A 25,213-nucleotide genomic window follows, 5' to 3' on the forward strand; every position below is an offset into this window, starting at 1 on the left:
TGATGCAGGCCTGGAACGTCTGGAAGGGATTTGAAGAAGCTTCAAGGGAAACATTGGGGAACTGCCTGATAGCAAACTCTGCAGTTTGAGTTCTAACACTTGGATCTGAGATCTTTGGATCCAAGGTGGAAGAGGATGGCCTAGGAGAGGCAGTCACAGTAGTGGTGCCTGCTGGATCCCAGGAGTGCCTTGGATTCAATAGGGCAGACCTGGGTCTTGGATACAACAAGTTAGGATCAGAGGTCTTTGCAGACTTAGCTGGAGGCTGCAAAAAGGCTTTGGAGGTCGCACAGGAGTGTTTTCTCAGCTCCAACAACCCAGAAAGGCTAACTGAGGGAGTCTGAGCTCCTGATGATGATGATGAAGCAGGTAATAGTCCTTTTAGTATGAGTTTGTTCCTGCAATCAGATATGGTTCAGGGGTTAAATCCCTCACAAATTACACAATCTGATCACAGGTGGTCCAGCTCTAAGCAGTACACAAACTTACTATGTGCATCGGAATGAGGACTCTTATGCCCACACTCTGAGCAGCACTTGATGGTTTATCTGACATTATTAAAGTAGAACAAATAAATAAATAATACACCACTAACACCTCTATAAGAAACCAGCTAGGTAAAGTACAGCACACGGCAAAAAGTGATAGTAAAAAAATAGCCAACCCTGTCACTAACAAAAACAATAGAAGGTTATTAATGTATACATAATATTTCCCCTGCCCTCTTTAAACAAAAAAAAAAAACGCACAAGGGAAAAAAACAGAAAGCAGAAATGCCAACTGGTCTGAAAGAAGAAGCAAGTAAAAACGGGAAATAAAAAGATTTGTCCCTAATGCCTGTAAGAAACTAAAGGGGGGGTATGAATAAAAAACTACTTGTATGGTATAAGAATAAAATTTAAGAAAAAGGCTTGACTTATTGTCACCCAAGGAAATCTCACGAGACTAGAAATCCACGTCATACCAGCTAGGCAGTAAACAAGATCTGAGGAAGCTACTGAGAGTGTGGGGCACTGTGGGTAAAGGGAGGAGCTCAAGACTAGGATCCGAGTCTGAAAAAATGTGGCTGAGTCAGATCCGTAAGCCATTAGTGAGGAAGAATGAAAAGGACAAGAGTCTAAAGCGTAAAATGGCAGCTCCTCTCATGTTGTCTTTAAGAGAAGAAGCATTAATTCATAATCTTTGTTACATGAAGTATAATAAAATAACATTTGTCTTGTTAAAAATAAATGCTTAAATAAGGACCTTCTTTTATTAGTACTGTTAAAGCCATTTATTTTAACAGACAGCACATATAATGGTTTAGATGTGGCAAATGAAGTATCAGTTAGTGATATTAAGAATCTATGACTAGCATAGATTGCAATGTTGGACCTCACTCTGATAGACCTCCTGCATATCTTCAAAACAAACAGCACCATAATTACCCATTCTGAAGACAGGAACCTTGCCTGTGATATACATAAGACCTGCTGGAAAGACAGGTATAAATCCCAAGGGCTACCTCTTCTCTGGAACAGGCTTCCCCATTCATGTGAAGTAGTGTTCCTCCTTAATCTGATTCAAGTTTAACTTGGACAACTGGATGGGGAACCGGAAATCTCCATTCTTGAGTTGGCTTAGTTCTCTGAATACTTCCCAGTACTTTATGAATGTAATATTCTGCATGGATGTTGTTATTCTCCTAAAGGATATACATCCAAAATCTCACTTTTTCCTTATTTCTGGAATTTCTCTCCTGCTTCCTCATCATCCTTTTTTTTTTGCTTGTGTTATGTGAACCTTAACTGTGTAGCTCTAAAATATCCCTTCAAATCTGATTGCCCAAAGCCACCTTATTCTATTGGAAGGATCAACTTACCCTTCAACTCTTTATTAATGTTCACAACTTCTCCTCTAAATGATAAAAATATGCCTGACTTGTATGTAAAACTAAAGGGACTAAAACATTTTCACTGCTTGCATCTTGATATCCACATCCATACAGAAGAGACAAAACTTATGTACTTAGTTATGTTATCATAACAATACAGCCATGCTGATTTTCACCCGGTTCACTGACATGAAAGATTTTATGGTATCAGGGCTCTCACTCCTACCCTACCCATAACTCCCTGTATTCCAATCCTTTCTCAGACTGAGTTTCCTCTATAAATACACAACTTTCTGGAATGCAGAAAACATTATACATTTCATACTGACAATAATCCACAGAAAAGGTAACAGGAATGACCAATAGGGCTGTACACAGACAGGGTGTAAACTGCATTCCATTCGGTCATCCTCAAACTTTAGTGTTTAGTTTGGAAGGGAGTAGAAGGAGAGAGGTTAAACTGGAAGATAATTAGATAACATGGACCTATCATTATGGTAAGAACATCATTTTTGTATCCAATGTTGTCTGTTTTCATCCAGTTCAACATGTGGGACAGATTCCTAAGCTGGGTAGTATCAAGGAAGGATATTTCTGAAAACGGTGGAACCAAATGAGGAACGCGATCTGAAATGTACATCGATCTTATAATGAGACACAAAGGTATGGATTGTTGACCAAGTTGGTGCTGTACCAATGTCCTCAATGGACATTCTCTTAGCAAAGACAATTGATGTAGCTACTGCTATATTTGTGGAAAATCAAGTATGGAGGCTTACAAGAAAGTGCCGGTAATTCCAAAAGTCTTCTGGGCAAAGTTAACTCCTATTAGAAAAAGTTATCCAAGAAATATGAGGTCTGCAATGGCCACAGGATCAAAGGAAGTTGAGTCAAAGCTTGTAGCATGATAGCAATGTCCTAAGGGGAAACTGGATCTCTGATTTGTGGAAGTAAAAGAAAGGTACCCCTTAAAAACACATTACTAACTTTTAAGGATGCCAAGGAAGAATCATTGTAACCAGTATGGAAATTTGATATTGTTGTCATCTGTACTTTGATAGTAGAACAATCAGAGAGATCCTGTAGAAATTCTAAAATTTTGAATGGGAGTGGAGAAAGGGTCCCTTAGAAGTAGCCCAAATTGAAAATCGTTGCACTTGTTATGGTATGTTGTCTCTGCAGATGGCTTCTGAGATGTCAAAATAATTTGGAAGCCTAGCATCTCTGGCTATGGTTAGAAATGGAGAAACCATGTTTCACAGACATCTGTTCCAGAACAGGCAATCTGGATGGGTGAGACAGATTATCTGTATAATGATCTAACATCCATGGAGGATGTTGAAGTAGAGACCATATGAAGGGGAACCATATTTGTCGGGTCCAGAAAACGGCAATGAGGATCACTGTGGCCTTGCACTGTCTTGCTTTTTGAAAAAATGTGTTCGTTATGGGTAGAGGTGGGAATGCATAAAGGAGACCCGGGGCCAATCATGGACTAGAGCATCTCTCTGTGATTGACCCTGTGGAGGGATCAGGGGAAAGTAACTGCTGCACTTATTGTTGAGGTAGGAGGCAAAGAGGTCGCAGCATGGTTGTCCCCAGCAGTTGAAAATCATTGTTGCCAGTATTGGATTAAGAAACCACTCATGAGGAGTCAAAATGACCCTGCTCGACTTGTCTGCTAGCACATCTGTAGACCTCAGGATATGCATTGCTATGAGAAAGTGTTGTGAAGATATCACCCATTGCCCACAGCCAAACTATCATGGCCTTTTGACATCAGGGATAAGAGCGGGTTCCTCCTTGTTTGTTGATGTTCCATATTACCTCCATATTGTCTGCTTGTATGGAGATCACACCCTTGTGTATGGCATCCTGAAAAGCTTGCAAGACAAAGAAGACTGTCCTCATCTCAAAAACATTGATGTGAAGGTTGGCCTCTGTTTGTGACCAGGTACCTTGGAGCATCCTCCCTTTGAAATGCCCATCCCCACCCTAAAGGGAGGGATCCTTGGTTACTACCACTGCTGGTGAGTCTGGATGAAAATGATGTTGCTTGACAACTAGAGGAGATGTTATCCACCACGCCACATGTTGTTTGCAGGTTTGAGTGAGCCATATCTTGATATGCAATGGATGAACCTTTTGAGACAGCTATGGTCCACTGAAACACTCTCCTGTGATACTGGGACACTGGTACCATCACATCAAAGAAGACATAAGTCCACGAAGATGGAGTACAAGCCTTGCTAACAGGTAGGGGTGATGAAGAACTTGTGCTGCCACTAGACAGATCAAAGGGATGTTGTGTTGTGGGAGGCTTACAATCTTCAAAGATGTGTTGAGGTGGCATCCTAAAAATTCTATTTGCTGTGCAGGTCATAGCTGGCATTTTGGGAGGTTTGCTGTAATCCCTAAACTGAGTAACAGTTGGAGCACCAGGTCCAGATGGTGTTTGAGAAGATGCTCTGAGGTAGCAGTCAGGAGCCAATCATCCAGACAGAGAAAAACTTGACTGCCAAGCAGTCACAGATGCAGAAATCTCCTGGATCACTTCTCTATTTTCACAAGATAGTAAGCAGCATCCCTGAGATCTATCATGCACATCCACTCATGCTTCCTCAGTAGAGGTAGAACAGACTGAACCGTGACCATCCGGAACATAATCTGTTTTACAAATTGATTAAGATGGCTTGGATCCAAAACTGGTCTTAGGTCTCCTGTCTTTCTGGCATTAAAAAATTTCTTAAATAGACTCTGGACTATTAACTGGACTCAGGGGACCTGCTGGATGACCCTTTTGTCTGGCAACTTGGATATCTCTAGTGCTGCTGTCTCCCACTGACTGGCTGGAACATTAGGAATCTTTTTCTTGTTCAGAAGTGGAAGGGAAAATGGAATGTAATAATGTCTGGATATTATCTTTAACAGGCAAGAATTTGTTGTAATGCTTTGCCAGGCTTGCAGGTATACAGAAAAGCTTACCATGACTGCCTCCAGAGCGCAGCAGTCAGGCAACCCTTCAGGGACACTGCAAGGGCTTGTTGGAAAAGGGACCACAAAACACCTGATTTTCCAGTCCTCCTCTACCACTTAGCCAACGCCAATTAGCTGTACCCCCCTCTGCCACAAGGAGGCCTATCACCAGAAGTGTCATAGTAAGGACTCTGTGACTGCCAAAACCACATTTTTTCCCCAACCTGCGATTCCTCAAAAAGAATCATTGAGGAGCGGAAGAATGCATGCCAACTGTAGACAGAGTCTTACCATCTAGCTAGCTCCTAGTTAATGTGTCTTTGACTTTGGGTCCTAAAACCATTTATCCATCATATGGGGCACTAATAAAGGGCATCTCAAAACTTTCCACAAAGTCACAAAAGATGCATTCATGCATGGTGGTGCAAAGTGATAATGGTACCTGCTGCTATGGTGGTGCCATCGGGTGCATTAGATAAACTCATGGCAACACTTGTAGTCAACTGGTGGGTGGTCAGCTGGGAGTCCACTGTCTTTTGGACATCCACAGGAAAGTTACTTGAGAGTGATTTACGGAGTTCCTTGAGTAAACCTCTCTGAAACCTCATCACACAGGCCAAGTAATTCAGTGATGTAAGAGCAAAGGTCATTGAGGCACAAGTCTACTTTCCTAATCCATCCATCATACTGGGATCACTACTGGGGGTATGAACAGAGAAGCTTTCTTCAGAAAATTCAAGTTTTTTTTTTCATGGCTGCTGCTACAACTATTGCATTTACCAGAGGATCATTGCTCCAATGTTTCCTGTCTTTAGGGGCTTGCAAAACACTATCTTTTTTTTTGGGGGGGGGGGGGTAAGTTCATCCACATCAAGATCCTTCCAAGCCCGTTGTGCTATGATGTCTACAAGAGGGTCAATGGCTGGTACCACCCAAGACAAAGGTGGGATGGAACTAAAAGCCTGCAAGAACACATACTCATCAAGGGAAGGATCTTGGACAGACCATCTCCCTCTGCTTCTTCAATTCCAGGATTTCGCCAAAGGTGACATCCTCAGAAGGGGATCTGGGGGGAGCCTTCATCTTCATTTAAATCTGTTTCTTCCATGACTGACTCTGGAGTAAAATCTATGTGCATCTGTTTGCACATCTGTTTCCTATGAACTAACTCCGGATGGGAATCAGAGGGTTCAGAATCAGACTGGGAGCTGATGTAACAAGTGGCTTGGACAGCTTATGGTTCCAAATGACCCTGTCTGACAGGATGATTTGAAGAAGAAGCAGAATCCTGTTTTGGTTTGGGTGGTACTGTGCTAGCAGAAGGCATCTTCTCCTTGGGCAAGTCAGGGATCCTGTGAAACTAAAGCCACAATCGGTTCCAAGAACCTGGTCCCTTCAAAAGATGAAACAGACTTCTTGGTTCCGATGTACCTCAACCCTGCGGCCAACCTTGGATTCGAGCTGTTAAATGCAGATGCTCTGAGAGGTAGGGAAGGTTCTGAAGCCCTTTGTGTGAACTTTTGCCCTCCGGTCTTGTCGCCGACACTTTAGCTCAGAGTCATCTCTTGAACTGACAACCTCGGAGTCAAAAGGGAAAGGGATGTAGCCAGGGTCAAGGAGACTAAGACTCAGTAGAAGCTGGAATCAAGGAAACCAGTGTCAAACTGGGATGAACCAGTATCAAGGAAACCAGTGTCAAAATGGGATGAACCAGTATCAAGGAAACCAGTGTCAAAATGGGATGAACCAGTATCAAGGAAACCAGTGTCAAACTGGGATGAACCAGTATCAAGGAAACCAGTGTCAAAATGGGATGAACCAGTATCAAGGAAACCAGTGTCAAAATGGGATGAACCAGTATCAAGGAAACCAGTGTCAAAATGGGATGAACCAGTATCAAGGAAACCAGTGTCAAAATGGGATGAACCAGTATCAAGGAAACCAGTGTCAAAATGGGATGAACCAGTATCAAGGAAACCAGTGTCAAAATGGGATGAACCACTATCAAGGAAACCAGTGTCAAACTGGGATGAACCAGTATCAAGGAAACCAGTGTCAAAATGGGATGAACCAGTATCAAGGAAACCAGTGTCAAACTGGGATGAACCAGTATCAAGGAAACCAGTGTCAAACTGGGATGAACCAGTATCAAGGAAACCAGTGTCAAAATGGGATGAACCAGTATCAAGGAAACCAGTGTCAAAATGGGATGAACCAGTATCAAGGAAACCAGTGTCAAACTGGGATGAACCAGTATCAAGGAAACCAGTGTCAAAATGGGATGAACCAGTATCAAGGAAACCAGTGTCAAAACGGGATGAACCAGTATTAAGGAAACCAGTGTCAAACTGGGATGAACCAGTATCAAGGAAACCAGTGTCAAACTGGGATGAACCAGTATCAAGGAAACCAGTGTCAAAATGGGATGAACCAGTATCAAGGAAACCAGTGTCAAACTGGGATGAACCAGTATCAAGGAAACCAGTGTCAAAATGGGATGAACCAGTACTGTAGGAAAAAAATGGCAGGTAAGTTGGGCCAATAATTCATGCACTCATTAGGGGTGGCATAAAAACAAACCCCAAGCTGAATCTGCATCTTGAGGAACTTCTGCATCATCCTACTGACATCTTGACCAAATGGAAAACACCACCAAAGGTGGATGGGAATAACGCTTCTCCTGCAGGATTGGAGAGTGTAGTCTTTGGCAAAACAGCTCTGGGGAGAAACAGGCTTTAAGAGAGACAGATCAGCGCCGAGAGGCAGTCAGCTCTGATGTGTGAGCTGTTTTAGGTTTAGGACTGATCAAAACTGTTCTGCTGGATCTGATAACCTTTTTTGAGTACTGTTTTTTTCAGATGGTAGATTTTCTTTTTGCTTGTCAGCTTTTAATGTATCTTTCTTTTTGCTGTTGTCCTTTAATTTGTCCTTTTCACTTTTCTTTACAGGAGACAGAAGAAGATCCAGCTGCTGAAGATATCCCTGTCTTTAGGGGAAGTAAACCTTTAACTATCAGTTTTCCCTTCTTGCTCATAATAGCCCTGGAACTAAAGGCCTTATATGAATGTCAGTCCAACTCTAAATGGGCAGCAGCAAAAACAACGCCAGTGTGAGTCTTGTGATGGCAACTTGTGCCCAGGCTGCGTACATTTTTTGAAACTTTGAGACTCCGCCATTGTCCAGTGGATAGCTATCACACACTCTAAATAAGTATTTAGAACTGTGACAAAAAACAACAAAACTCTCTATGCTAGAAATATCAGAACTACAGTAATATTGACATCACATCAAAGCTACTAATTCTAAAAGACTGATACTATAACACTACCTGTACCACCCATAAACATACCACATAATCTATCCAACACTAACACTACCTGTACCACCCATAAACATACTGCATAATCTATCCAGCACTAACTGTACCACCCATAAACATACCACATAATCTATCCAGCACTAACTGTACCACCCATAAACATACCACATAATCTATCCAACACTAACACTACCTGTACCACCCATAAACATACTGCATAATCTATCCAGCACTAACTGTACCACCCATAAACATACCACATAATCTATCCAACACTAACACTACCTGTACCACCCATAAACATACCGCATAATCTATCCAGCACTGACTGTACCACCCATAAACATACCGCATAATCTATCCAGCACTAACTGTACCACCCATAAACATACCACATAATCTATCCAGCACTAACTGTACCACCCATAAACATACCACATAATCTATCCAACACTGACTGTACCACCCATAAACATACCGCATAATCTATCCAGCACTAACTGTACCACCCATAAACATACCACATAATCTATCCAGCACTAACTGTACCACCCATAAACATACCACATAATCTATCCAACACTAACACTACCTGTACCACCCATAAACATACTGCATAATCTATCCAGCACTAACTGTACCACCCATAAACATACCACATAATCTATCCAACACTAACACTACCTGTACCACCCATAAACATACCGCATAATCTATCCAGCACTGACTGTACCACCCATAAACATACCGCATAATCTATCCAGCACTAACTGTACCACCCATAAACATACCACATAATCTATCCAGCACTGACTGTACCACCCATAAACATACCACATAATCTATCCAGCACTAACTGTACCACCCATAAACATACCACATAATCTACCCAGCACTAACTCTACCACCCATAAACATACCACATAATCTATCCAGCACTAACTGTACCACTCATAAACATACCACATAATCTATCCAGCACTAACTGTACCACCCATAAACATACCACATAATCTATCCAGCACTAACTGTACCACCCATAAACATACCACATAATCTATCCAGCACTAACTGTACCATCCATAAACATACCACATAATCTGTCCAGCACTAACTGTACCACCCATAAACATACCGCAATCTATCCAGCACTAACTGTACCATCCATAAACATACCACATAATCTGTCCAGCACTAACTGTACCACCCATAAACATACCACATAATCTATCCAGCACTGACTGTACCACCCATAAACATACCACATAATCTATCCAACACTAACACTACCTGTACCACCCATAAACATACCGCATAATCTATCCAGCACTAACTGTACCACCCATAAACATACCACATAATCTATCCAGCACTAACTGTACCACCCATAAACATACCACATAATCTATCCAGCACTAACTCTACCACCCATAAACATACCACATAATCTATCCAGCACTGACTGTACCACCCATAAACATACCATATAATCTACCCAGCACTAACTCTACCACCCATAAACATACCACATAATCTGTCCAGCACTAACTCTACCACCCATAAACATACCACATAATCTATCCAACACTAACACTACCTGTACCACCCATAAACATACCACATAATCTGTCCAGCACTAACTGTACCACCCATAAACATACCACATAATCTATCCAGCACTGACTGTACCACCCATAAACATACCACAATCTATCCAGCACTAACTGTACCACCCATAAACATACCACAGAATCTATCCAACACTAACACTACCTGTACCACCCATAAACATACCGCATAATCTATCCAGCACTAACTGTACCACCCATAAACATACCACATAATCTATCCAGCACTAACTGTACCACCCATAAACATACCACATAATCTATCCAACACTAACACTACCTGTACCACCCATAAACATACTGCATAATCTATCCAGCACTAACTGTACCACCCATAAACATACCACATAATCTATCCAACACTAACACTACCTGTACCACCCATAAACATACCGCATAATCTATCCAGCACTAACTGTACCACCCATAAACATACCACATAATCTATCCAGCACTGACTGTACCACCCATAAACATACCGCATAATCTATCCAGCACTAACTGTACCACCCATAAACATACCACATAATCTATCCAGCACTGACTGTACCACCCATAAACATACCACATAATCTATCCAGCACTAACTGTACCACCCATAAACATACCACATAATCTACCCAGCACTAACTCTACCACCCATAAACATACCACATAATCTATCCAGCACTAACTGTACCACTCATAAACATACCACATAATCTATCCAGCACTAACTGTACCACCCATAAACATACCACATAATCTATCCAGCACTAACTGTACCACCCATAAACATACCACATAATCTATCCAGCACTAACTGTACCATCCATAAACATACCACATAATCTGTCCAGCACTAACTGTACCACCCATAAACATACCGCATAATCTATCCAGCACTAACTGTACCACCCATAAACATACCACATAATCTATCCAGCACTAACTGTACCACCCATAAACATACCACATAATCTATCCAACACTGACTGTACCACCCATAAACATACCACATAATCTATCCAGCACTAACTGTACCACCCATAAACATACCACATAATCTATCCAGCACTGACTGTACCACCCATAAACATACCATATAATCTACCCAGCACTAACTCTACCACCCATAAACATACCACATAATCTGTCCAGCACTAACTCTACCACCCATAAACATACCACATAATCTATCCAGCACTAACTGTACCACCCATAAACATACCACGTAATCTATCCAGCACTAACCTACTACTCAGTAAATACTCTGTTACAAAAAAAACCCCATAAACTGAACAGGACACACATTAAAAATTTCCATGCTAGATAGCAACTCTGTTAGCATGGGAGAGAAAAGAAAAATTGCAACTTATAGGGAAGATATTCAAATGTGTCTTTTAGCTTTAGGCGGCAAATGGGATCTGAGAGAAGTGAGTGGAATACAGGGAATTATGGGAACGGGAGGAGTCAGAGCTCTGGTACTGTAAAAGCTTCCAAGTTAGTGCAGTGGTTGGATCTGACAACGACAATCCATATGTTGAATTGGAAGAAAATAAACAACACTGGCTCTTGCAGTTTCTCAGTTTTTGTATTACCTTTTTAGTCTCTTCCCAAATATCCTTAGCAGCCACAACAGAATCCCTTTTAATCCATACTCAATACTTCTTTTTATTATGTCCCCATTCATATGGGTATTGCTGAAGCAATTCATGTGTGGTTAGTTAGATAGTTTACAGTTATAGTCTTTGTTTTATCTTCATTAATTTTATATCCTGAAAAGACTTGAAACTGTCTCAAAATGTTCTGAGATGTAATTTTCTGTTTTTATCAGGTAAAAAATAATATCATCTACAAATGAAGCTAACGTTTCATGATTACCACACCAATTATATTCTTCAGTTTCTGAGTCCCTTATTTTCTTTGCCAACAGCTCTAAATATAAAGCAAATAAAGGGGAAAGAGGACACCTCTGCCTGGTTCTTCTGTTCAGATCCAACTTGTCTGAGTGGAATCCCCCACTTAAAATTTTGACTCTGTTCCCTCGTATAACCTCCTAATTACTCTTGTTACTGAATCATGGAATGCAAATGTTTCCATTGCCCTACTCTTAAAATCCCAGCTTACTTTGTCGAATGTTTTCTCTGCATGAAGACCCACCAGTATTTTCTTACATTCTGTTTCCTTCTGGATATAGTTTTATTAATACTGTGAAATGTTTGCTTCCCCTCCACAAAAACACACTGATCCATGTCTAAAAATGTTGGCAAAAATCTTTTAGCTATTATAAACATAAATACTTTACACTCATGTTTTAAAACTGACATAGGCCTATATGAAGCTGGGTCTGATGGCTCTTTGCTATCTTTAGGCATTACAGCCACCATGGCTCTCCTCCAGGATGTTGGTGTTTGTGTTACTCTACTTTTAAATACTGTTAAAACCTTCCAGATCTTTATCTCCTTCTTCCCTCCTAACTTCCAGACGTCCACAGAAATACCATCTATTCCTGGAGACTACCCAGCAGATTAATTATACTTCACCATTTTTAGCTCATCTCCTCCTACTGGAAGTGTTAACTGTTGAACCTCATCTACCTGTGAACTTTGGCATACTTATGTCTTCCATAAATATTCTCATTTGTTTTCTACCTTGATTTCCATATTTCTCAACTTTATACAAACTTTCTTAAAATTATCTAAAATATCTCTAATATCTCTACAGGATTTCTGGTTATTTTTCTTGTTTTAGTCTCCCTACATTTGGCAACAACCTTTTCTACTTTCAGTTGCCTAAATTGTTGTGCTAAAAGTTTTTGTGCTCTGGAGTTATTATCAAAACACAGTTGCGTAACACAATCTTTCTGAACTCATGAATATTATCCAGATATTCCTTTAGTTCATCTTTGTTCTTCGTTCCCTAATCCATGGAAGACAAGCAGGCGGGGTAGTTTGTTTAAGATGCTTTATTGTATAGAAACACATCAGGATGGATAACCGCATCAGTAAATATATACAAATTTATTAACAGATAAAGCTCTCACACATACATGCTTACATCTCAACAGCTTACTACAAAATGGCACTCTGTCCCTGCACGTGCTCCGTAACCAATATACATAGTACATGCCCACAGGTGGTTTCTTAAAGAGATACGCACACTGATCTACAATCTTTATCACTGTATTTGCTCCTCCTCTTGTTCTATGAGATTCCTCTTATTCTGCAATCCTTTAACCTTTGTCAGCACTTCTAAATAATCCCTGTTACTGCTTAATCCTATTTTTCTTTTATTTCTACTGAATTTTAAGCTCCATTTTCATTTTATCCCACTCACTAGTTATCATTTCTGACAAAATATTTTCCCCTAATAACTCCCAAAACACCAAAGCGAACAATGTGGCAACAAAGCACAAAAAGCAAGTCCACTGTACACTGACGCTAACGCTCCTCTGTGTCTTGGGAATTCCACTTACTGTTACAAAGCCACAGTACCACCAGTAGAACCATGCAGCACAAAAACGTTGTAGCACAAACTGTGTGTTCGAATAAAAATAAGACCATTTATTAAATCCAAATTTCCGTAACAGAAGGTTAAGCGCTTTCACTTGTTACAATACAAGCTTCATCAGAACGCCATTACAAAATAGTCTGATCTTTAAATAGCTTTTTTGGCACCAATTTCTTTTGAAATCAGTCCCAAAATTTAAAAAGATACATACTTGTGTATAACCACAAATCAAATTGGTAAAACGTATATTGTTGTAAACATATATATATATATATATATATATATATATATATATATATATATATATATATATATATAATATCCAATTAAAATCCCTTCGTGTCCTCAATGCATCCTAATATAATAAATTGCTTTAAAAAATACTTAGAAAATGAATGACCAATAATGTGTATAAAACATATCTTAATATAAATTATTAGTGTTGTAAAATATATGAAAATCCATTGTACTATCAAAACATGAACTACCCACAAACTTAAGAACATCTAACAAATGTTTGATAAATATGTACCAGTGTCTCATTTTTACTTCATTACACTGCATTTTTATCTTAGTTATTATTGGCGCATGATCTGAAATGCATGCTGAAACTTTCAATTAAATGCACATGTTCCTGTGACATAATTTATGTCTAGGATAGCCCAGTTATTGCGTTTTGAGGAATAATATGTAAATTCTCTCTGAGTTCATGTTACTGAATTCATGTCTTCCATACCAAATATTTTTCATACATTTCTTCAGAAATCTACCCTCTTTTGCTACATTTTCCCTTCTGGGCCCCTCAGACACATCCTCACTCTTGCAAATCAAGTTCCAGACCCCTTATAAGTAATATTCCCTGCTGAAAGCTATTTCGCCCAAAATTTTCTTAAGCTCCATGGTAGCAGTTTTAGGTGGAATATAAATACATGCCAGTGTAACCCTCTGCCCTAACCAGTAGCCCTTTACTACCACAAATCCACCATTATTATCATTTTCCTCTTGTACCACTATTGGAACTTATTTAGCAATTAGTATAATTAGTATAATTAGTATAAGTACTCCCAGTTTCTTTTTCCTGATATTCTGCTGAATATCCATAGGATCATAGGTGGTTACTAGGCTCTTGTCCCTGGGGCCCTTACAAGCCTAGCCAAGAGTTTATCTCCAAAAAAGAAACCTCAGTCAGCATCTATCACCCCTGTCACCCCTGTCAGTGAGGGACACAGGTGGAACCACTGGGACAAATTTGTGGTTTCCCATGCACTTATCAAGGCTGCACTTGAAGAGGGTCACCAAGGTAATCTGTTTGACATGTATGGGAAGTCTATTCCAGAGATGGGGCAACCTCTGGGAGACAAACTGTTTCCCCCAGCAGGTTTTGTTAATGTCGCATATTAGATTCAGGCCTTTTGAGCAGATAATGTGTGAGGAGTTACACTTATGGATATGGAGCATCTCTAGTAGGGCAGGGTCCGAGATTGCCTTGTAGGTGAGACACAGATAACCTCTGAGCAATCTGTATGATACTGAGTAGATGACAATGATTTGAGCCTGTCTGCATATGACAGGTGTTGAAGGCCATGGATTCTCTTTGTGAGGTATTTCTGTGGCTTTTCCAGTTGGTGTAGATGTTTGGAGAAGTACATACTAAACAGGATTATATTCAATTATTAGACTAATGAAGGAGGCTTATAGAGAGGTAATAACCTCCTTTTTTCTGGATGCAATCCTTTTATTTATGAGATGAAGCAAGTAAAAGGCTTTTCTGACTACTGCTGCTACATGATGGCCAAATGTGAGACTGCTGTCAACCTGAGTACCCAGGTCTGTCACTACAGGTTGTGTGCTTAGGGGGTTGCTGTTGATGTAATCAGTAGGGGCCATGATTTTGCCAAATGATATGATGATACATGTTTTTGGGATTTAACTTGAGGCCATGACTTTGGCACCAGTCATTTGTTGCTGTGAGACCCTCTTGGAGTATGTTAACATCATTTGGGGAGTCAATGACAGCACTCAACTTACAGTCATCCACAAAGCTGGTCAGCCACAGACCGTTTGTCTTTGCCTGGAACTCTGAGAAGTAAATGCCAAACAGTAGGGATCCCAGGACAGATCCCTGGGGAACACCACAAGTGGCAGGTCTACTTTCGAAGGTGGATGCACCTATTTTGACCTTGTGGGTCCTGTCAATGAGCCAATTGGCACCCCCCTTGATGAGGTAGGGATTTACGCCAAGTTGTGTTAGCTTTTTGATGAGCTTGAGTGGGGGATTGTGTCAAAGGCCTTGGCCAAGTTAAGATAAGCTGTATGTACTGACTTCCCTCATCAAGGGCCTTGGTGACAGTCTCAAAGAAGTCATCCAGGTTCAACAGGCAAGATCTGCCCTTGACGAAACCAAACTGGGTGGGGTCAAGTGCTTGGAGACTGCCTATGTCTTTGTTTATGAGATCCATAATAGGCTCCATGGCTTTACAGATCAGACTTGTCAAGCTAATGGGGCAATAGTTTCCAGGGTCAGTAGTGGCACCACCTTGGTACAATAGGATGACAATGGCAGTTCTATACTCTGCTGGAATGAAACCTGTACTTAGGCTGTGGTTGAGTAGGTTGCTCAATGGTGAAGCCAGTTCTTGCTGGAGATGTTGCAGAATACAGCCTGGGATACTATCAGGTCCCATGGAAGCTGTATTCTTTGCCCTGGATAGGACTTTTAACACTAGATCTACATAGATGTGAGGTTTGGGACAAGTATTGGGATATTGAAAGTCTCTTTCAGGGAGACAGGTAGGTAAAATTTGGGCTGAACCTATTTGCTAGCAGTTTGGCTAAGTCAACAGGATCAATGTAAGTGTTACCGTTAAGTACTAATTCAGAACAAACCTGGGCTTTGCCATGGAGGTTCCTGATGTAACTGAAGAAGGCTTTGTGGTTTCCCTTTGTTTCAGAGGCTAGTTTTGACTCATAAGTGGCTTTGGAGGTTTTCACTAGTAATCTAATTTGCTTGTTGAAGAGAGGCTCCAGTGAGTGCATTTTCAGGTTAACGCTTCTAGCGTTAACCAACATGACCTTCAATTTGCTTTCTGACAGATCTTTTACGTTGGAAGACATCCTTTCCATTTTCAAATTCCCATGCTCACTTCTTGTCAAATGTGTCTCCTACGGCATTGCTATTTGCACTCTGTATTTCTTAATAAAATTCAATACTTTTACATTTTTGCCTATATCTGGCAAGGCCATCACATTCCAAAATAAAATGGATAGTGTAGCCATTATGATAACAATTTATTATTCCCAACTATTACATATGACAGCTTTATTTTAAAAGTCTTTTTCCAGCTTTTGTGTTACATGCACCCACTGATGTCTGGCAGGTTGATCATTTATACACAGTTGCTTCTTGTCATTTCCATTTAAACCTGTCATATTTTACAAGACAATTTGTTTTACTGAAAACCCTCAAAGAACCAAAACCACCTACAGAACATCTCATAATCTATTAACTTAAAACAAACACAGCACTATGTATATCTTCAAATAATGAAGTCTAACTCTCCTAATAGTAGTAATTGTCCCAAATCAGCAGTTGTACCCACAGGCATTACCTATCCTAAAATTAAAGCTATCCATTCTAAGCAGCATAATATACCTTGTGCTACTTCCACTAATTGCTTTCCATTCTTGTTTTATGTTTATTCCCATCCTAGATGTGAAAAACAGCTTGTATGCTTTTAGAAAACATTAAACTTTAGCCTAAGGAAAAAGTCCACTAGCTATCTTTAAACTAAATTATACATTATTCTAGTAAATAAAGTATTTAGATACCAGGAAAGCTGCTATCTCTTATTCACTTTAAATAATTTCATACTTTATTTTTTATAAGTTGCTTGGCCTTGTACCTTTTAATTTTTGCCTGGAGCTCTTGAAATTTATTGCCTGCACCTGTAGTCACCTTATCTCAATGGAAACATAAGAAAAGAATGTATAGATACCCTCAGCTGCAGACTTCTTAATACACACTGAACATTTGCTAAAGGAAAATATTTCATTACATTCAAAGCCCACAAATTTTCACACAGAAAATGTGTTATTAGATTAAACCAAGGGCATTATTCCAGACATTTGCCTATGTAAAAGTAAGAGAAAACATCTCAGCTCTACATATGTTATAACCAGTGCACTTTTACTTCCTATCCTTCATTCCAACAGCCCAAGATTACAGCAAATTAACTTAAAAATGCTTTTGTCCAGCCCTTCTTCCCTTTTTAACACTGTAATGCCTACATTTCTTAAAACTAAACAAGAAAAAAAGCACCTGTTTATTTTAGTATCTTTATTAGATTCAACAATCACTGAAAATGCTTTAACATTTATTTATTTTATTTATTTATTGACATTTGTTGACCAGGAAAGTCCAATGGCTCAGGAACCCATTTTCAGTGGAAGCCCAGGGAGAAAAGCTTCACTACTAAAAATACACATAGTTAATGAAATTAAACAATTTTAACAAATATATACATAGTTAAAGAAATTAAACAATTTTAACCAAGCAAGTTAATAAAGTAACAGAGTTGTTATATACATATACATGTGTCAACAATTGATGGAGTTGCTATTTACATACAATACATATACTAGGCCACAAATTATCATATAATTTATCAAGGTGTGTTCAAACAACTTTTGAACTGATAGTGTAGATAGGAACAGCTGAATTGTAAAGGTTTGAAAGGAGGAGGAGGAAGGTAGCAGTGCAACAGTAAATAGGTAAAGAAAAGTAAGGAGATATTAAGGCAATTAGACATAAAAGGTAAGACAAGGGAAATTATAAAATGGAAATGTGTGGAAACAAAGTTATATTAGCACAGTGGCTGAACAATGAAGAGAGCAAAATAGGAAGTATATTCTTTAGTGATGAGGTTGGTGAGAGGACAGAGAAAAAGAAAAATGAAGGGAACAGGGTGAAGAAAAAACAGACCTATATGATATCATGAACTGTTGTATACAAATGTTAAGATCAAAAATTGTTTTATTTACAGTTATTTTTTCTTTTTTTCCTTTTAGTGCCCTTCCAAACATTAATGACATGAAGTGGGGAATATGCTTTTCAGTCTCCTCAACAAATTAATGAAGTCAACAAAAGTCCAATCTTTCTCAACCACTTTTTCTTGTAAAGCTATGCTTCACAATGCTTTACAAATGTGAGTGATTTGCTATAGTCTCATATTTATTCACTAATTTCAGTGTTGCTAGTCTCCTTCCTGTTAATCTCCATGTCCCAAACCCCAGACTCCTGTTCAAGTCCAAGGTACATCGAATCTTCTAGTCAACTCCTGTTTTTTTTTTTTCTATTTCATCCTTAGCCTGCTTTGCATCAAAAAATTACTTTGATCCTCGAGGAAAGAATATTCGGAAGATTGCTAGATACAGCAGCTTGAATCTCACACCTGCCTCTTGACATTCCATGACTGCTGGGATAAATTTTCTTCTATTCCACCTGGTGTACAGTAAATAACCATATTCCACAAACACTCTACTAGCTCAGATTTTTAATACTTTGCCCTTCTGCCACAGATTTGTCAGGATCACCTCTTGCTCCTGGGATGACTGCATCTTTACTTATACAAGTCCTGGCTGTTTTCTCATGACCAGGTTTAGAGCATACAGATGATGTGCTCTTTCAATTAACAAATCCTGCTGTGGAGTACCAGTCCAGTTGCTTATTTGTGCTTTCATGAAATTATTACAGTCTATTCCTTCCAGTTTCTCTGCACAGCAGGAAATCTCAGGTTTTCTTTGTGTGCTCTGCCCTCTAACTCTACTAATTTTTAAACAGCTCTTCTTGAACAGTCTCATACTCAGCCAGCCTTTTCTCCATTCTGACCTCTGATTTTTGCAGTTTTTATCAATTCCTCTGAATAACCATTCAAAACTTCTTCCATTATTTCCAGCCTTTTGTTGTTTGAGTTGATGTACTCCTACAATATTTCAGTTATTTTAATCAAGTCTGAGCATGTTTGATTTATTTTTTCCTCTAAATGACTGGAAGCCATCTCTTGCACCAAAGCTAGAACTTGAACTGCTGCCAGTGCCTTCTCTTCCTTTTCTAGTGAATTTTCATTCAGGCTGTCTAAGTTTCTTCTTTGCTGACATCCAGGCAATGCCAGTAATCAAATGTTATTACTAGTCCTTATCTTTCATTTTTTTCACACTGGGAGAGCTGAAGTTAAGCTGCTGATTATTACAAGTGTCTTGGAAGTCTGAGAATGCCACCATTTCCATGCGTGTCAATATAGTCAACAAAACAAGTGCAAAAACACAGCTGATAAAGAAGTGTGACTTATGGTAGCTAGAACTCACCCAAAACTTAATACCTGTTCCTACGCCTACTGCCCCTCCCAACTAAAACACTCAAACCAGGTAATCCCGATATGTATGTAGTCCTAACTAGTTCCTACTTTATCTATGTCCAGACAAAGCAATTTAGAAGCAAAAATAAACTCAACCCTACATGGATATTACAAAAATCTCTTACCACCTTACCCCTGAAGGCAGACCTGCAATAGGTAAAAATATTCTGCAGACACAGCTGGGATACAGTCTTTCTCTTCTTAACTACTCTTTCAAAGAAGACCTTCAGAGACTTGACATGTTCACCAACAGAATCTGTTATTTTATTTTCCTCTCCTCCCATTCCAGAGTATAACAGTATTCCAGAAAATATGCAAACTGGCTTCCTGTCCATCAGTGTGTTGACTTCCTCCTACTGATGCTTACAAACCAAAGTCCTTAACAGCAGCAATCCATTCATTTTCAACACATAAATGTCAATAAAACAAACTCAATACTAATTACTAATAGTACTACAGAGACCAAATAATAATTTGGCATCCACCAACCATACATACTCTTTATCAGCCTCAGAGTGGAACCCACTCATCAAACACATTCCAAAATGTCAAACAGTAAAACAATTCAGGTTTCAGTCAGTAGAATACCTACAAAAACATTCATATAATCACACTTTACAAAATCAGCAATTGTGTAATTCACTACCACTTTGGTTTCCATTCTTACAAATGTACAGCCTTTAATTTACTCTCTTTTTGTGTGTTTTCCCTTAATTTATGTAAACATATTCAGTCTGTGTTCCTATTGCACAGCCCTGGCTATGGGGTACAAAATGTTACCTGCTTGTTATACCTTTCTATATTTAAGGTATTTTGTGTTCATAACTAATGTACTGTAAACGCTGTTGCATTTGTTCTATTTTCGTTTGCATGATGTATCTTTTTAATTTCATGCAGAGGTACACAATACCTATAGTTGAAATAAGTCCCGTTGGTGAATTAATGAACTGTCTTAACCAGTTTGCATATTTAACGGGGATGTAGCTGTGCTCTGTCCAAAATGGGAGGAGAGGAAAATAAAATGACAGATTCTGTTGGTGAACATATCAAGTCACTGAGGGTTTTCTTTGAAGAATAACAAGCCTGATAAAACTAATCAAATAAATATCATCTGAGTCACGGTATGTAAAGGGGATTTACTTTGCAGAATCGCCTAGAATAAAACAGACATTGAAAGAACCCTAAAAGAGAAAATTAAACCATTATTATTCTTCCATAATTCTGTGTTTTGCAGTCTACACTGTATTTGCAGATGTATTCATTTTTTCTCAGTGTTTTTGCTGAAAATATGATTTTTCTGCCTAATGTCTGAATCCAGTTATGAAAAAAAAGGTGACCTGTGTGATGGCGGCACTAAGATGCAGAATAAAATGGAAATGCAGGACTTCTGCTTCATACAAGTGCGGGTAGCTGAGAATGTCCAATGTCAGCGTCATCAACGTTATGCTTATCACATGATCACATGGTGCGACATCGTCAGAGCCATCAACGTTATGCTTATCACATGATGCATCATCTTAAGATTTTACTCACAAAAACTTGGGGCTGAACATCTCACAACTCTGGGAAAAAGGGGACAAAATTACACTATAGGGAAAAAATCAGGGGCATACAGCTTCACATCTGCTTTTTTTAGTAATATATACCTGTATACAGTGGGACGCTAGCTTCTCACATGGGACGGTGCAGCTTTCCAGTGAAACACAAAAGGTCATCCACTGTCATCCTAAGCTGATTATTCTGCATTCCCTGTAAAAAAAAACAACTGATAAACTTCCGGAGAACAAAACTATTTTTTCCTGCACTCACCTGTTTGAAATGACATTGTTGTAGTAACAAACCAAGTTTTCGTTGACTGTGTCCTTGTTCTGACAGGTGAATCGTTCTTGATGCCCATAGGCCCGAATTGTAGGCACCCCAAAGAGAGTCTCACTGAAATGGGAGATAACAGGGGACCTTGATGCCCCATCCAGTCGGCGAATCTGTCTGGAGCTGGCTATGTAGTATCTCTAACAAAGCAAAGCAAAAACTCTCAGAAAAAGAAGCAGATGACGTTAAACAAAATCCAAGCTTGGCCCAAGTGATTGGGCATTTTCTACAAATTACAGAAAAGCTACATCTGCAGGCAGTTAAGACAGTTCATTAATTCACTAACAATATTCATTTGCTGGTTTTTCTTAACTAATTCCAGTCATTCACCTTTTTAATGCTTAGCATTTTATCTCGTCATTCAGAAACAGAAATTATGAAAACAGTAAGGGCAGCTAGACTAATCTAAGGTAATCCAAACACAGGCTGACACAAACAAATATGTTAATGAAAAAAGGGGAAGTTCAACCTCAGAAAGGTCTATCAAGCCATCAAAGGTTCCACAAATGATTGAACAGGAAAGTTTTTATCATGTAATACATGCTTCATCTGCATCACTGATTCAGCAAGCATCAGCCCTTTCTCAGGAAGCACGGCTTATACTGTGAGACTTGCTGGAATAACACATGTGCCCTTCTTGTTAATTCTCCTATCTGTTGCAAAAGTCACTATTCAATTTCCCTAGTCATTTCAAATTTCAATTAAAAAATATGACATGTATAAATAACACCAGTTTTTCTAAGTTAGGACAACTCCTATCAGATTTATGTATTATCAAATCCCAATGTCTTCACAGCCAGAATGGCATCACTGTTTTGGCACCTACTGCCCTCTTACTAAATAAATGTTTCTTCACATCCACTCTTACTCTACCCAGTTTCTGTGGTCTCTTTTGTCATCACCCCAATCTACTGGAAAGTTCAGTTCTGTCCATTACCTCTTAAGTCGGACTGAGTTCTATCTGGTTTCTCCACCAACCTTCCTACATAATCTACCTACATTACTTGCTCTGTGTGAAGTGCAAATCTATTCTGTCCCACATCAGCCGCTTATTCTGGAGACGGCTCTGCTTTTAAAATATCATCTTTAGCAGCCCATGTTCATGCCTAAACTACTGCTCAGCCCCTCCATCCGCCCACCTACACAAGTCTGCTTCTTCATGTGCCCATAAGTTCACATATGTAAGAAATGTAATGAACAAACATTTAACATTTTGTAACCCATATTCATTCATCTGTTATGTGATAAAAAACTTTTCCCATAAGTTATACTTGAAAAAAGGTCATCCTAGCATTTTGATCATACTTAAAATATATATGACCTCATTCAGCCACGTCCTGGGCCTCATGCAGATTTGCAGTATCAGTAAATAAGAAGTCACATGACTATAACTATATTACCTGCAAATCATAAATAAAGATTATGTCATTTACACTTGCACCAAAGAGCAGACTGTCAGAATAAGTTGTCTATCTGTGCCACAGTGACTCTGGTTTGAGAAGGGCTGGCCAGGGCTTAGGAGAAAACTGCCACTGGCCACATCTGTTATTCTGTGGCTTAGATCTGGGCTTTACCACAGCCTGTGTGACCTCTAGTGGATACCAGTGACCTCTCAGGCTCCCACCTGCCAAAAGAGGGTGGGACAGATATTCAGCATATGATCTGTAGCTGTACAGGCCATTGATGTTAGTACACTTTGCTTCCACCAAATTAAAACAATAGCACAAGTTTTAAAGAACAGCTTTAAATGCCCTGCTTGCAAAATTAGTAACCCTTTCTTAAGGTTTAAATGTTTTCTGAACTCTGATTAGACCTTGTTGACAGCAAAGTAATTACTGCATTTGTTACACAACAGCTTAGAATAGTCACATAGTATCCACATCTTAGCGGAAGAGCGGAACTGTATCAGGTGGTCACACCTCCAAACAAACTGTTCCAATTCCTTTGCACCACAGCACTGTTTAATAAGTATCTGAACCTTTCCTTTCTCAGCTTTAATGCCAACCCCCTGTATCTCATGTACAACTTCTCCATGTCAGACTCCAAATTACAGCCAACATCCTAAATAAAGAAATGCTTTGCCTTGGATCTGTATATGCAAGTTTCTACAAGGTTTATTTTGAGTTTCAGTCTTCCCTCTACTAACCATGGAGATCCTGCACTAATCTTACTTCCTTTTTAAATGTTATGTTTACAAAGTCTACTGACCTGCCAACCCATGAAAAGATGAAACGCGGGGTGAATAAGCATCATTAATATTCCACAATCATACTAAATATGAATGACAGATTTTCTTGAAGCTTCCATTTCCTTCCTACACAGCTTTTCCAACAGCTGTTAGTAAGTTTTTTTCCATTTCCTTTTTTTTTTACTTAATGAAAACATTTTGAATCAGCAGTTTCAGTAACTGCAGCATATTGAAAATAGGCACATATATTGGATCCTTAATGGGAATTACCGATAATTGGGTCTGTGAACCATGAAACCTTTTCAGTGCTGCAGTTCAGTAAAAAATCTATATGAAGGCACATGCTGCTGGCTGACTCAGGCACCTTCATTCTGGGTGTGCTTTGCTGTGAACATATATTACATTAAATGCGATGGGGTTTTCAGTCTCATGATCCTCACTGATGACCACCATTAATATCCAAGGGGTAAATGACCTTAAGCACATATGATAGATGCACACTACTGCGTTATATTATGTCCCACATCTGCTACACCCAAATTACCATCACTCAATCAGCCACATGATACCGCTGTAAATTATGGCTTCCCAGAATTCCGCCCACGTTACTTTCAGCATAATACCCTCCAGTGCTATCCTATCAAAAGTAACTGAAACTTAGCCAAGCCAATTTGCATACAGAAACACAGACAGACACACACACACACACACACACACACACACACACACACACACACACACACACACACACACACACACACACACACACACAGTGGGTTACTGATAGCCCTTCTAGTACCAAAGTTCCTCTTCCTTTATCAAGTCAAGTCTACCACAGTCACAGCAAGGACACAATTACTGTCCACTGATAAAATACAGCCAGCTGTCATATACTCACTTGGCAACTATAGCTAAAACAGTCACTCTTCAAAACAGCAAAAGCCAATAGTTAATGACAGCCAAAACTTAATCATAAACAAGCTTTAATGATTACCCTTGTATATTAATAAATAAATCAGTAGCTATAAAACTTCCGAAATTAAATAACAATTTTAGTTGAAATAAATAAAGCAATGGACTTTGCAAGAATAAATATATACCAAACAAATACTTGCATATGGAAAATAAAGCAAATAATTTAAACAGAATAATGAAAAGAGCACACTAGCTAAAGAGTTACTGAATTCTATCTACCTCTGACTTTTAAGAGCATTTAGCAGTTGTGAGACTAACAGGCAATGGATTCTCCAGCAAATACTCCAGATGCTTCGGAAGGTAAACACTAAGTCAGCTCTGAACAGTTAGTCCCAGGCTCTTATTTCCTGTTTTATTCAGAATGATTATGCTGTCTGTTAGCACAGTCACTCTGCTATGGAAGACGCTGCTGTCCATTTATGGCTACTGAAAGGATCTAGCCAGCTTAGACAGAAAGAGAAGAAGAAAGAAATAAAGCTC

The 25,213-nt window shown here is 39.2% G+C and overlaps 1 protein-coding gene across 1 annotated transcript in view; it reads right to left on the reverse strand.

Annotated features, from left to right (window-relative positions):
• The window catches only part of LOC122802503 (multidrug resistance-associated protein 1-like), a 1,262,326-nt gene that overhangs the window by 245,863 nt on the left and 991,250 nt on the right, over nucleotides 1-25,213 (reverse strand). Inside the window, exon 21 of the mRNA XM_044072155.1 lies at nucleotides 21,511-21,710. Coding sequence (XP_043928090.1) covers nucleotides 21,511-21,710 — 200 coding nt within the window. The remainder of the gene's footprint in view (nucleotides 1-21,510; nucleotides 21,711-25,213) is intronic.

Source organism: Protopterus annectens, chromosome 5.part0 (genome assembly GCF_019279795.1).
Source record: "Protopterus annectens isolate FY-2018-M chromosome 5.part0, PAN1.0, whole genome shotgun sequence".
Classification (NCBI taxonomy): domain Eukaryota; kingdom Metazoa; phylum Chordata; order Ceratodontiformes; family Protopteridae; genus Protopterus; species Protopterus annectens.